Below are 14,629 nucleotides of genomic sequence, written 5' to 3' on the forward strand. Positions count from 1 at the left end.
TATATAGTCCTATCATAAGTATTTTTATGTATTTACAAAACTTTTATTATTATACTTAACATCTAGAAGAAACCAGGAGAAACCTATAGGAACGTAAGGAAGAGGGAAAGGAGACTCATAGGGTACCGGGGACTTCCAATGAATGGGAAAAAATGTATTGAGGAATTATTGCGTGTTCTGCGTGGTGGAGAGAATTGCGAATATAAGAATATTTTTGTGAAAAGAGATAATCAGCTGTCCAAAAAGATGCTTCCCAGCCCAAACCAATCAATAATGAATATGATTCATACTTGAACCCTTTAAATTGCAATATCTTTTTAGGAAATATTAACATGCTCACACAAGGCAGGTGCCCCCTGACGTTTTGGCAAAATGCTCTCAGCACCAATCCCAGTTAAAAGCTGCTTTCCCCTCCACAGATCCACCCACTGACTAAGGCCTTACAAAAACGATTTCCTTTCCAGGTTCAACTTCCGGGGATTCCGCTGGATGAAAACCATGATCCACACCATCAGGGAGATTAATGAAAGGAAGGATATTTTGCCCAACATCACTTTGGGCTATCAGATCTTGGATACCTGTTTCACCATCTCCAAATCCATGGAAGCGGCATTGGTATTCCTCACAGGGCAGGAAGAAAACAAGCCCAGTTTCAGAAGCAGCACCGGGGCAGTGCTGGCAGGAATTGTTGGAGCAGGTGGATCATCCTTACCAGTTGCTGCTTCAAGAATTCTAGGGTTGTATTACCTACCTCAGGTATTTCAGAATATGGTCCTGGGTACTAACTTATAAAGAAACACAAGGTATGTGAAAATTGCTACAAAGAGTACGTTAGGTGCTCAGGTGAGGCTGGGATAAGTTACACAGACAAAGAGGATGGTGGTAATGCTGATGCCCCTAATTTCTCTGTTCAGTCTGGCCTCAGCAAGTGTGACTAGTGATTTCAGACTGTTCTACATCCCTTAGGATCCTGCCTTAGGTTTGAGCTTGAGATTGTGACCTAGTGATTTGTATGTTGACATCTCCGTAGGCAGTACACTCGAAAACACTGGGTGAAGCACAGAGTAGGTGATTGAGAAATACTTGTTGGTTGATTGATAGATGGTATAAGGAACTCATTTTGTTTCTGGCCTGTATTAATAGTTATTAATCATGACCCTTTTTGTTCATACGCTAACATACTGAAATGAGCTGGGATGCTAATTTACAGATTATTTTAAATTCAGGGACAGTGACACATTTCAACCTAAGAATAGATGATATTAGGAAGAATGGATGAGGACACAGGGAGAGGGAAGGGTAAGCTGGGACGAAGTGAGAGAGTGGCATGGACATATATACACTACCAAACGTAAAATAGATAGCTAGTGGGAAGCAGCCGCACAGCACAGGTAGGTCAGCGCGGTGCTTTGTGACCACCTAGAGGGGTGGGATAGGGAGGGTGGGAGGGAGATGCAAGAGGGAGAGGATATGGGGATATATGTATACATATAGCTGATTCACTTTGTTATACAGCAGAAACTAACACACCATTGTAAAGCAATTATACTCCAGTAAAGATGTTTAAAAAAAGAAAAGAAAAGAAAATATAAGTAAAGTTCTATATTTATTTCCAGGGGTGGTTCACAAAAATATCAAGTCAGGACTTATTAGTGTGAAGGATGATTAAGCTTATTTGTGTTACTGAAGTAATGGGAGAAGTTAAAATAATTGTTAAAAAGTGGCATTTACAAAGTGTGTCTTATAAAGCTGCAAATACAAATGTAGGGGGAACAGGGTAATACTGAAGAACAGAACCAAGAGGAGGGGTCAGGTGACACAGCCGACACCTTCAGTGTGGGCTTCATGCAGCTTAGACAAATTGCTGCTGCTGTGAGCTCTGCTTTCCACCAAATACCGACTGTGGTCCAGGTACCTACTAGAAACCTCTAGATAGATCTTCTCATTTAAGTCTTGTAGTAAATCTGCAAAGAGGGTAAAAGAAATATTACATACAACAGACACTTTTATGTGTGTTGTCTCATTTAATATGCTGAGCAACCTTAAAATGTAGATGTCATAACCCTGATTTCACTCATGGGGAAACTGATTTCAGCAGGTTTTAGTATCTACAATCTTACACTGATTATGTAGCCGGAATTAGAAATCAGGTGTCTCTGCTTCGTAAATGAGATTCTTTCCTACATATGGCTTCCATGATGTTGGTGCTTGGGAGGTTCCAAAGAAGAATGTAAACTTTAGCCAGTGGAGTAAGGATAGGACAAAGGATAAAGAGAAAAATAGGAATAATCTGTCACTTATGAAAGAATTGGCAGTCATGGAGCTATGTAATTATAATATAGGAGGTCTTATTGGAAGTGATGCAGTAATAACATGGGATGGCAATGGGATGGGATAGGAGAGAATGTGACATATCTTCTTAACTGCAGAGTCGCTGAGGCTGAGAGTAAGGTACAGCAGAAATGTATGTAAGATTGTCAGAAATTCACATTACTGGCCATTCTACTTTCATTCTTAAGTTCTCACTGACAGAAAATAGGCACAAGGACCACTGGCAAGATGAGAAAAATACCTCTTCGTTTATCTAGCAAGTGCCTATAAAATGAGGGCCTCTAGTAACTCTTTTGGAGAATAAGACATAAACCTGAGGTGGAAGTGGAGTTTCCTACCGTCTTTCTCAGTCTAAGTCTTAGGACTTAAATACCCAGAAGGCCCGGCAGAGAGAAACAAGGAAAGAGAAGAGGAGAAAAAGAGAGAAAGCAGTGGAGAGAGAGAGAGAGAGAGAGGGAGGGAGGGAGGGAGGGAGGGAGAGAGAGAGAGAGAGAGAGAGAGAAAGGGAGAAAGAGAGAGGAAAGAAAAGAAAAGAAAAGAAACAGGAACTGGGCCTGACAAATAGATTATGAGTCTGCTTACTCCATCATCTGTATGGATGACGAGTTAGATCAGAGAAAGAGCCTGGATGGCTTGAATCACACACCTAGTCTCAAGAAAACATAGATGAAAGGACTGGTCACCTCCCTTTCCGAGTATGTGACCCTGAGTATGAAAAGTGGTGCATTGAATGTCATCACCTTAATAATTAGCTCCTCCTGCTACCTTGGGGTGGAGTGAGGTGGGAATAGGGTGGATAGGGAGGCCCAAAGTGCTCCCCCTAACAGTCCCCACCACCCACGGAGCAGGGAGAGGAGTAGAAGTCCTTTTGTCTCTGGAAGGGTGTGAGAATAAAGGGAGAACTGTTAAGTTCCCTCCTTCTCCAATACAGATACTCAGAGGTTGTGTAATTTGAGGTTTGGCTATTGCTTTCTAATAACTGCATGAATATTTTCAGTTGCAGGTGGGTTACGCCTCTACCTCCTCACTTCTTAGTGACAAATTTCCATCTTATCTTCACAGTAGCCAGTGATAAGATCCAGTCGGAGGCCATGGTACAACTTATCCAACATTTTGATTGGGTCTGGATAGGCACCATAGCAGCTGATGATGATTATGGAAAATATGGAGTAAAGATTTTTAAGGAGAAAATGGAGAGTGTCACCCTTTCTGTTGCATTCTCCGAAACCATTCCCAAAGTCCATTCTAATGAGAAAATGCAAAAAGCTATTGATGCTATCACGAACTCCAATGCCAGAGTCATTGTGCTCTATGCATCTGATACTGACCTAAGTCCTTTCATGCTGGAAATGGTTTACCATAACATAACTGACAGAACATGGATAGCGAGTGAAGCCTGGATCGCCTTCGCTCTCATTGCAAAGCCTGAATATTTCTTGTATTTTGGTGGAAGTATTGGATTTTCAATACCAAGAGCTGATATACTGGGATTAAAAGAACTTCTTTATGATGTAAATCCTGGCAAGGATCCAAATGATGTCCTGACCATTGAATTTTAGCAAACTGCTTTTAACTGTACTTGGCCCAAGAGTAGTGTTCCATACAACACTGACCATAGAGTGAATATGACTGGTAAAGAGGACAGATTACACGCCATGTCTCATAAATTCTATACTGGAAAGGAGAAGTTGGAAGATCTTAAAAATACCTATCTGGATGTGTCTCAGCTAAAAATTACACACAATGTCAACCAAGTTGTGTATTCTATGGCATATGCCCTGGATCATCTAAGTAGATGTGAGGAAGGACACTGGCCATATATTCCAGGAAACACCTGTGCATATATACTGATTTTGAACCTTGGCAGGTAAGTTGTGGTTTGTTTTACTTCATGATGTAGTTTGACATAAAAAGCATTCATACAATTAAAACCATTGATCTGCTTTTGTACTTCATAGACATGATTTTATCACATGCCCCCTAAAAGAATGGCTTGCTTATGTTACCTAAATGGGCATTTTAGAGTTTCCATTTGTTAACAGAGTTATTATTAGGTTTGCTGTGAATGATAGAAAAACCCCCCCATACAGTGCTTTAAACAAGATAGGTTTTTTTCCTTCACATAAATGAAGTTTGGAGGTTAGCATTCTGGGACTGAAAGAGTGGCTTAGGGATTGAGGTTCCTTCTACCTTGTCATTTCATCACTCTGAATCTGTGCGTTCACCTCATAATTCCATATGGCTACTTGGGCTTCAACCATCATGTCCACACTCTAACCAGCAGGAAGGAGAAAGGACAAAGATGCGTATATGGCTCCATTTAAGGACATTTCCTGGAAATTACGTACAATTCTCTTTACATCCCATTAGCCGGGATCTAGTTATATGGTCACATGTAGCTGCAAGGGAAACTGGAAGATGTAGTCTTTGTGCAGTGTCAGAGGGGCCATGCTAGGGTGTGAAGGCCAGGAGGTGAAGATTGTTAGGACCACCTTGGAGATTGGCTCTCACATCTCCTGTCTCAGGTCTGACGTCCCAGCAATTCATGTTGGGACACAGAAACCCTAATGGTCTCACCAAGATGCACACCTAATCAGAGGGCTCCTCTGCTTACATCCTTCAGTACCTCCCCTCTCCTATAAAGGATAAAGCATGAGCATCCCTGGTCTGACACTGTCAGCCCTCTACGATCTATGCCATCAGCATCTCTGACTCCATTGCTCTTTCCATGACCCTCACCACTTTATTTTCCAGCAACACCAAATTGCTTGTCCCAACAGGGTCCACAGTGGCTGGAGCCACTGCATCTTCACTTTTATTTTTATTTTCAAATTGATCCCACGATGCACTTAGTTTTGTATCTCTTTAGCCTCCACCAATCTGTGGCAGTTCTTCATTCTTTTCTTTTTTTTTTTAATGAATGTGATACTTTTCATAAGTACAGGACAGCTATTTATGTTTTTCAATTTATGTTTGTCTAATTTTTTTCCTCATGATTACATTTAGGTTATGCATTTATGGCTATAATACTGTAAAGGTGATATGTATCCTTTTCTATGTCTCATATCAGGAGGTACATGATGTCACTATGTCTCATTAATGGTGACATTAACTTTGATTACTTAGTAGAGTGATGTCACCATGTTTTTCCATTATAAAGTTACTATGTTTCCCTTTGTAATTAATAATTATATTGTGAGGCAATATTTTGAAGCTCTGAAAATATTGTTTTAAGTAATGCTTTGATCCACAAAGTTTAGCATCCTTTGATGACGATTATTGCCTGAAACAACTATTACTGTGTTATTTTTAAAATGGTGATTTTTTTTCTATTTCCCTCATTCCTTCTACATTTATTAAATGGAATTATACTTTTCCCTCACTAATTTATTTGCATCACACGGACTCATGGATATACTGTTCTATGAGTATAATAATTCATAGCTATCATTACGCATTTTGTTGCTCAAAATTCTCCAGGTTGGACAATTTGTATTGTATTGTGTTGTATTTCTCTGCCCCAGTCTTGAAGTAGCCATTTCTCCAGAGTCCTATTTCCATTTACTGGAGAATGGAATTTAGAAAGCAAGATCTGAGTACTAAGTTGTTCATCGGTACTAGGGAAATTGTGGTAAATTCAAAATGAGAAATTAAGTTATGATATAGGTGAGTTCTTTCATTTTAAAAGAAATCCTCTGAGTACTCTTTTAACAAAAAGGATCTTTTTATATGGTAAACAACAATCTCTAATTTGTTATTTGAAGATTTCAATATTACAATTTAAATTTGCTCAAAAAGCAACAAATATGTGTTAGGATTGCAGAGAAAAGAGTTTTTAGGGAGGGTCAAGGGACCACATAGTGTTAGGGTGAATGGTGGTGGTGTAGTCCAAGGGAGAATTCATGCTCTTTGACACACTCCCGGAATGATGTAAGTAAAAACTGAAAAGTAAGACCTCACAGTAGAGAGAGTTAATAGGCACATTTAAGGATGCTTCATAAATGCATCAAAAAGTAAAAAATTGTGATTTATTTAAAACCAAAATGATAATGCACTCCATAATCATTTTTCTCAGCTTATCTCATTAGCAGACTTGGTCAGAACATATATATATATATATATATATATATATATATGTAAAACCGTTTTACTCTTGTGGTTTATTTGGACATTTCTAAATTCTTTTTCATGCCTCGTGGTAGGGAACTGTCCTACCATCCAATGATGATAAACAGATGGAATTATGGAAAGGCTGTAAGGTTGCAGCCTTTGAAAATTTCCTTGCTTGAGTCTTCTGAAGACTGGGAGACAAAAACATGCCTCTCCCCAGTGGACTTGGCAGTAAAAGTCACCCTGTTGTGAACTCTGATGTAGGTTTCATGTTGACTGAGAATAGCATACAGTAAAAGAGGGAGAGATAAAAGGACAAGTGACCTGGAGTAGCCCTACTGGTAGATGGTGATTATTATAGTACTTACCTTTGTATACTGACTTACTAAAAGCTTCTAGCTATATTACCTTAATCTCTACGACAGAGGTAGGGCAGGGATGATTTCCCTTCTTTTACAGACTGGGAAACTAATGCTTAGTTAGGATATATGACTTGCCTAAGGTTATGTCATTTGACAGAGCCAAAATATGACTCCAAATCATCATACACCATAATTCAGGCTCTTTCTGCTATGTTGTTTCTCTGGTTTGTGGAGGGTTAGGGATTGGACTGGGCCTTCTGGTTGGGAGACATAAGTCTAGCATGTGGTGCTGACAAAGACCAAGGGCACAGGATATTTCTCAGTGCAGACTGGTTACCTTCATACTAAAGAACGTATGCTCTTACCCCAGCTAAGGTTGACTGGGTAAAGCAAGAGTACTAGAGGTATTATTTTGTTAGGGGGTTCCTATTTATGTCTATGAAGTTATTCTGTAGGTGTACAATCAGCTCCATCCGCTTTTGTAGTCTTAGCAATGGCCTCTTTGGCACACCCTTGTCTCACATATTATTCCCTTGGCTTAGAATCTCTTTGATTCCAGTATTTGTCAGGCAACTTGCTACTATTTTTTTTTCTTTTTCTGAGCTGCACTCTAATCCTAGGTTTATCAACACAATTCTTTTCTCTACACAACAAAGTACAAACACAATATTATCTAAAATGCCACAAAGTTACAAAACTCAAAACAGAAAATGTATAGTACTGACTGTACAATAAAAGCCAAAAAAGCAATGTACACATTGCCAAGGTAACTTGCGGGACCACCGTGAATACCAACACAACGTGTTGGTGGGGGGGTGCTTCTGTGGTGACCCGACAGAGCTGGCTCTCAACTTACGAGTTTCAGAGAGAAAGGGAGATGTGTGTGTGCACGCACATGAGTACACGTGAAAAGAACCATTTGGGGTATTTGGCCCTAGAGGTCAGAAGAGGACTCGAGCAGGGGAGCAGGGCCAGGCTAACTGGAACGGCAGCTGCATAAAATCACACCCTTTCCTGTGGGACCCTGTAGGCCAACAGGTTAGGGCAGGAGCAGGCCACCAGATTGGCCCCAGGTCACCTGTGGAACGGGAAAACATGCTCCCAGGCTGGGGCTGTACCACCTCCTGGAGCCCCCTGTTCATCCCTGCTGGCTTTGTCACTAAACTGACTCTCAGGAACTGTGGAAGCTTTCTAGCCAGAAAACTGGAGGGCATCTTTATAAGCACGACCCCAAACCAACAACACTCCTGCAGCCGGAACTCTGCCGCCAGGGGAAATGTAGCAGTTACTGCCTTCACCTTCGAAGCCTGCCTCTGACGGAGGGATTTCTTTCCTACCGATCCTCCTTCGTCTAGAAAAGTGACAAAAGTGAGTTGGATGGGAGTCCAAGTCACAGGGCAGAGCTTCAGTGGCCCTGCGTATCGGGAGGAGTTGAAGCTGGAGAGGCTCCTGCGGCTGCGGCGGCGGGGGGGACCGCGCCAAGGGGAACGCGACCTTCTCCTCATCCGTGGGGGTGACCTGCGCCACACGGGAGGCGGTGGCGGCATTCTCCTGGGAGGGCTGAATCGCCCGGGGGCGGGGGAGGTGGCCGAGGCCAGGGGTCCAGCAGAGCGGTGGCAGTGATCTCCTGGCCATTGATGTGTCCTCCGTCCATGTGCTTCAGCGCCTTCTCGGGCTCACCTGGATTCTCAAACTACACATATACATAGCCTTTAGACAGATGCGGGTGCATCCTTTCTACAGGCACGTCAATCATTTTAATTTTCCCATAGGTGGAGAATATCTCCATGATATGATCCTTGGTCACATTCCTGGTGAGCCTTCCAATGTGCACTGTGGTGGGTTTAGGCGAAGGGCTCCGCCTTTTCCTTTCCTTTTCATCTCTTTTGGGTGGTTTGGATTTGGAGCGGGAACGCCGCCTGTTGTCCTGCCTGCGCCGACAAGGACTGGGAGAACCAGGCGAGCTGCCGGAGCTGGAGCTGCGGGATGTGCTGGAACTTCCTGAGCGGCTCGATGCTGAAGATGAGCTGGAGCCGCGGCTGGAGCCCGTGCTGGTGCTCGAGCCCGAGCTGCAGTTCGAGCTGGACCGAGACCTGGTGCTGCTGCTACCACTGGAAGCGCTGCACCTCTTTCGAGTTTTATCCCTGTCACGATCCTTCTCACTCGACTCCTTGGTGGCCCCCATATCTTTAGAGCGATTCTTGGACTTCTTATCAGAGCCGTCTTTGCGCTTGGTAGGAGAAGGAGCCCCAGTGCTGGACTTTTGTATTATTTTTTTTGACTCCTAGCAAGCTCTTCTTTTTCACTCCTGATAAATCCATTTTCCCCTTCTGAGGTGTTCAAAGCAGCAATGGCGGCCTCACTTATCTGAACTCTCCCTTCTAACTTGAGTCTGAGAAACGATCCTTAATCGATAGCAATTTACGCCAAAGTGCAGCATCTTCCAGCCGCCGTGACCTCCTCCCCGTCTCCTCAGCCTCTGAGGCCGGCGCCGCTCTGACGTCAGGATTAGGGAACGGGAAGGCCTAAGATTTTTTAAAACCCAGCTCAGATGGCTACTTCCTGGGGAAACCTCCTTCAGTTTTCCTAAGGCAGTTAGTTAGCCACTCCCTCATCTATGCCCTCTCAACACTCTTTCCACATCAGCGACACAGAGTACATTGAATTTACCATTAGTACCTGTTTATTTGTCTAGCCCTTCTACTGGACTGTGAACTTTGGAAGGGTGGGGAATGGGTCTTGATCTCCCTGTCTCTAGCACCTGACATGCAGGGAAGGGAATGATGGTAGTAGTGTAGACTGGCACCTATTAGTGAAGAAATCTAAGAGGGAATATCCTCTCTTCCCTAGGTTTGTAGGTATTAGGAAATATTAGGCATCACTTTACCTTGGTATAGATCAGTACTGTCTAATAGAAATTTAAAAGCCACACAGGTAATTAAAATTTTTATAGTAGCCAAATTAAAAAATAAAAAGGAACAGATGAAGTTAAATTTAATATATTTTATTTAACCCCAAATAATACTTTAACATTTGGTCATAATCAGGATAACTTAATATAAAAATAATTACATGAAATTATTAAGGAGAGAGTTTACATTTTTTGAACTAACTTTTGCAACCCAGTGTGTATTTTACCCTTATAGCCCATTGCAATTTGGCCAGCCACTTTTCAAATTTCAATTGTCATATGTGGCTAGGAGCTGTTGTATTAGAGAGCAAAGGTATAGAGGAATAGGAAAAAATTCAGTCCCATGAATTAGATAGGAGTTTTGAGATTATTTTCTTTATAAACCCTGTTTTCTAGGCAATCAAATTTTTAAAAATCGTTTTTTTCCCTGTTGTTCCCCCCCCCTTTTTTCTAGTTATTGTATTATTTGAAGACACTTAAGTTTACAACCCATAATGGAATGAGAATAGAAGTTGATGATAATGGAGATGTGGCTGGATACTATGATATTCTAAATTGGCAATTAGATGATAATGGAGAGATAGCCTTTGTGAAGGTTGGAGAATATATATTCACAAACTCTAAATTTGAACTCGTGATGATTAAGAATGTGACAATATTTTGGAACAACGAATCATCAGAGGTTAGTTACTCTGACATCTTATTTTGTTTATATATAGAGAGAATTGCATTTCTATACTCTTTTAGGTGCTATGGAATATCAGAAACCTAGAGCTGACTATTCCAAGTTAATTTTCCCGAATAAAATACATATCTTTTCTATATATAGGTTCAGATCTTTTGTTTTTGGAACTTTTTTTGATTATAGTTTTAAATATTAGTTCTATGATTTTGTTTTCCTTCTTCAAGTACTCCAAAATGTTTGACTTCCTTTGTCTCTTCCTTTTATTCACTTTCTTTCTGATAATTTTTGCTTTATTCTTTATCTCATCCTTATTCTCTTTATTGTTTTCCTGCCTTTATTCAATGCCCCTTATTAACTTTTTACTCAAGTATATATATTTTGAACACCTTGTGACTTTTATCTTAATTTTTGAAATAGTTTCTTTCCTGAGATAAATGAACTTTTTTCATTTCTTCCAGTCTTATATCCATTGATGTTTTAAATTTTAAAATATCTGGTTCGAGATGTTTTTGACATCTACAAGTGCTTTTCTGAGAATACTTAATTGAAGTGCTAGGATATCTATTTAAAGTGTTACAGTATTCTTCTGCTTAATTGTTGTGTGGGTACGTTTTAGAGGGGAATTTTAACTTACTGGAATATTTTTAAAAAAATTTTATTGAAGTATTGTTGATTTACAATGTTGTGTTAATTTCTGCTGTACAGCAAAGTGATTCAGTTATATATATATATACTTTTCTTTTCCATTATGGTTTATCACAAGATATTGAATATAGTTCCGTGTGCTACACAGTAGGACCTTGTTGTTTATCCATCCTATATACAATAGTTAGCATCTGCTAATCCCAAACTCCCAATCCTTCCCTCCCCCACCCCCCTCCCTCTTGGCAACCACAAGTCTGTACTCTGTATCTGTGAGTCTGTTTCTGTTTCATAGATATGTTCATTTGTATCGTATTTCAGATTCCACATATAAGTGATATCATATGGTATTTGTCTTTCTCTTTCTGCAATGAACATTGGGGTGAAAGTATCTTTTTGAATTATGGTTTTCTCTGGATATATGCCCAGGAGTGGGATTGCAGGATCATGTGGTAGCTCTATTTTAAGCTTTCTAAAAAAAAAATTTATTGGAGTATAGTTGCTTTACAATGTTGTGTTAGTTTCAGGTGTACAGCAGAGTAAATCAGTTATACATACACATATATCCACTCTTTTAGATTCCTTTCCCATATAGGCCATTACAGAGTATTGAGTAGAGTTACCTGTGCTATACAGTAGGTCCTTATTAGTTATCTATTTTATATATAGTAGTATGTATATGTCAATTCCAACCTCCCAATTGAGCCCTACCCCCCCTCATTACCCCCTGGTAACTGTAAGTTTGTTTTCTACATCTGTAATTCTATCTCTGTTTTGTAGATAAGTTAATTTGTATCCTTTTTTAGATTCCCCATATAAGAGATATCATATGATATTTGCCTTTCTCTGTTTGACTTACTTTGCTCAGTATGACAATCTCTAGGTCCATCCATGTTGCTGCAAATGCATTATTATTATTTTTTTTAAGGCTAAGTAGTATTCCATTGTATATATGTACCATACCTTTTTTTTTTAACATCTTTATCAGAGTATAATTGCTTTACAATGGTGTGCTAGTTTCTGCTTAACAACAAAATGAATCAGTTATATATATACATATGTTCCCATATCTCTTCCCTCTTACATCTCCCTCCCTCCCACCCTCCCTATCCCACCCCTCCAGGCGGTCAGAAAGCACCGAGCTGATATCCCTGTGCTATGCGGCTGCTTCCCACTAGCTATCTACTTTACGTTTGGTAGTGTATATATGTCCATGCCTCTCTCTCGCTTTGTCACAGCTTACCCTTCCCCCTCCCCATATCCTCAAGTCCATTCTCTACTAGGTCTGTTTCTTTATTCCTGTCTTACCCCTAGGTTCTTCATGACATTTTTTCTTCTTAAATTCCATATATATGTGTTAGCATATGGTATTTCTCTCTCTCTTTCTAACTTACTTCACTCTGTATGACAGACTCTAGGTCTATCCACCTCATTACAAATAGCTCAATTTCGTTTCTTTTTATGGCTGAGTAATATTCCATTGTATACATGTGCCACATCTTCTTTATCCATTCATCCGATGATGGACACTTAGGTTGTTTCCATCTCCGGGCTATTGTAAATAGAGCTGCAGTGAACATTTTGGTACATGACTCTTTTTGAATTATGGTTTTCTCAGGGTATATGCCCAGTAGTGGGATTGCTGGGTCATAGGGTAGTTCTATTTGTAGTTTTTTAAGGAACCTCCATACTGTTCTCTACAGTGGCTGTATCAATTTACATTCCCACCAACAGTGCAAGAGGGTTCCCTTTTCTCCACACCCTCTCCAGCATTTATTGTTTCTAGATTTTTTGATGCTGGCCATTCTGACTGGTGTGAGATGATATCTCATTGTAGTTTTGATTTGCATTTCTCTAATGATTAGTGATGTTGAGCATTCTTTCATGTGTTTGTTGGCAATCTGTATATCTTCTTTGGAGAAATGTCTATTTAGGTCTTCTGCCCATTTTTGGATTGGGTTGTTTGTTTTTTTGTTATTAAGCTGCATGAGCTGCTTCTATATTTTGAAGATTAATCCTTTGTCAGTTGCTTCATTTGCAAATATTCTCTCCCATTCTGAGGGTTGTCTTTTGGTCTTGTTTATGGTTTCCTTTACTGTGCAAAAGCTTTGAAGTTTCATTAGGTCCCATTTGTTTATTTTTGTTTTTATTTCCCTTTCTCTAGGAGGTGGGTCAGAAAGGATCTTACTGTGATTTATGTCACAGAGTGTCCTGCCTATATTTTCCTCTAAGAGTTTGACAGTTTCTGGCCTTACATTTAGGTCTTTAATCCATTGTGAGCTTATTTTTGTATATGGTGTTAGGGAGTGATCTAATCTCATACTTTTACATGTACCTGTCCAGTTTTCACCACCACTTATTGAAGAGGCTGTCCTGTCTCCACTGTATATTCCTGCCTCCTTTATCAAAAATAGGAGATCATATGTGTGTGGGTTTATCTCTGGGCTTTCTATCCTGTTCCATTGATCTATCTTTCTGTTTTTGTGCCAGGACTATACTGTCTTGATTACTGTAGCTTTGTAGTATAGTCTGAAGTCAGGGAACCTGATTCATCCAGCTCTGTTTTTCGTTCTCAAGATTGCTTTGGCTATTCGGGGTCTTTTGTGTTTCCATACAAATTGTGAAATTTTTTGTTCTAGTTCTGTGAAAAATGCCAGTGGTAGTTTGATAGGGATTGCATTGAATCTGTAGATTGCTTTCAGTAGTAGAGTCATTTTCACAATGTTGATTCTTCCAATCCAAGAACATGGTATATCTCTCCATCTGTTTGTATCATCTTTAATTTCTTTCATCGGTGTCTTATAATTTTCTGCATACAGGTCTTTTGTCTCCTTAGGTAGGTTTATTCCTAGATATTTTATTCTTTTTGTTGCAGTGGTAAATGGGAGTGTTTTCTTGATTTCACTTTCAGATTTTTCATCATTAGTGTATAGGAATGCCAGAGATTTCTGTGCATTAATTTTGTATCCTGCTACTTTACCAAATTCACTGATTAGCCCTAGTAGTTTTCTGGTAGCATCTTTAGGATTCTCTATGTATAGTATCATGTCATCTGCAAACAGTGACAGCTTTACTTCTTCTTTTCTGATTTGGATTCCTTTTATTTCCTTTTCTTCTCTGATTGCTGTGGCTAAAACTTCCAAACCTACGTTGAATAAGAGTGGTGAGAGTGGGGAACCTTGTCTTGTTCCTTATCTTAGTGGAAATGGTTTCAGTTTTTCACCGTTGAGGATGATGTTGGCTGTGGGTTTGTCATATATGGCCTTTATTATGTTGAGGAAAGTTCCCTCTATGCCTACTTTCTGCAGGGTTTTTATCATAAATGGGTGTTGATTTTTTCAAAAGCTTTCTCTGCATCTATTGAGATGATCATATGGTGTTTCTCCTTCAATTTGTTAATATGGTGTATCACGTTGATTGATTTGCATATATTGAAGAATCCTTGCATTCCTGGAATAAACCCCACTTGATCATGGTGTATGATCCATTTAATGTGCTGTTGGATTCTGTTTGCTAGTATTTTGTTGAGGATTTTTGCATCTATGTTCATCAATGATATTAGCCTGTAGTTTTCTTTCTTTGTGACAT

The 14,629-nt window shown here is 39.9% G+C and overlaps 2 protein-coding genes and 1 pseudogene across 3 annotated transcripts in view; 2 read left to right on the forward strand and 1 right to left on the reverse strand.

Moving 5' to 3' along the window:
• The window catches only part of LOC307186330 (vomeronasal type-2 receptor 1-like), a gene marked incomplete at both ends in the record, with an annotated part of 65,136 nt that overhangs the window by 37,442 nt on the left and 13,065 nt on the right, over positions 1 to 14,629 (forward strand). Inside the window, 6 exon segments of the mRNA XM_079921397.1 lie at positions 465 to 756; positions 3,335 to 3,387; positions 3,389 to 3,887; positions 3,891 to 4,176; positions 4,179 to 4,198; positions 10,169 to 10,396. Of these exon segments, the coding sequence (XP_079777523.1) occupies positions 465 to 756; positions 3,335 to 3,387; positions 3,389 to 3,887; positions 3,891 to 4,176; positions 4,179 to 4,198; positions 10,169 to 10,396 (1,378 nt within the window).
• KCNAB1 (potassium voltage-gated channel subfamily A regulatory beta subunit 1) overlaps positions 4,166 to 14,629 on the forward strand; it is a 508,411-nt gene continuing 497,947 nt past the window's right edge. Inside the window, exon 1 of the mRNA XM_079921204.1 lies at positions 4,166 to 4,198. The gene's annotated coding sequence lies outside the window, so the exon portion shown is untranslated. The remainder of the gene's footprint in view (positions 4,199 to 14,629) is intronic.
• On the reverse strand, positions 7,745 to 9,124 carry LOC307187036 (RNA-binding protein with serine-rich domain 1-like; annotated as a pseudogene). Its single transcript has one exon. The product of its transcript is annotated as an RNA-binding protein with serine-rich domain 1-like (transcript).

This window comes from Stenella coeruleoalba (assembly GCF_951394435.1).
Source record: "Stenella coeruleoalba genome assembly, chromosome: 5".
In the NCBI taxonomy this organism is placed as follows: domain Eukaryota; kingdom Metazoa; phylum Chordata; class Mammalia; order Artiodactyla; family Delphinidae; genus Stenella; species Stenella coeruleoalba.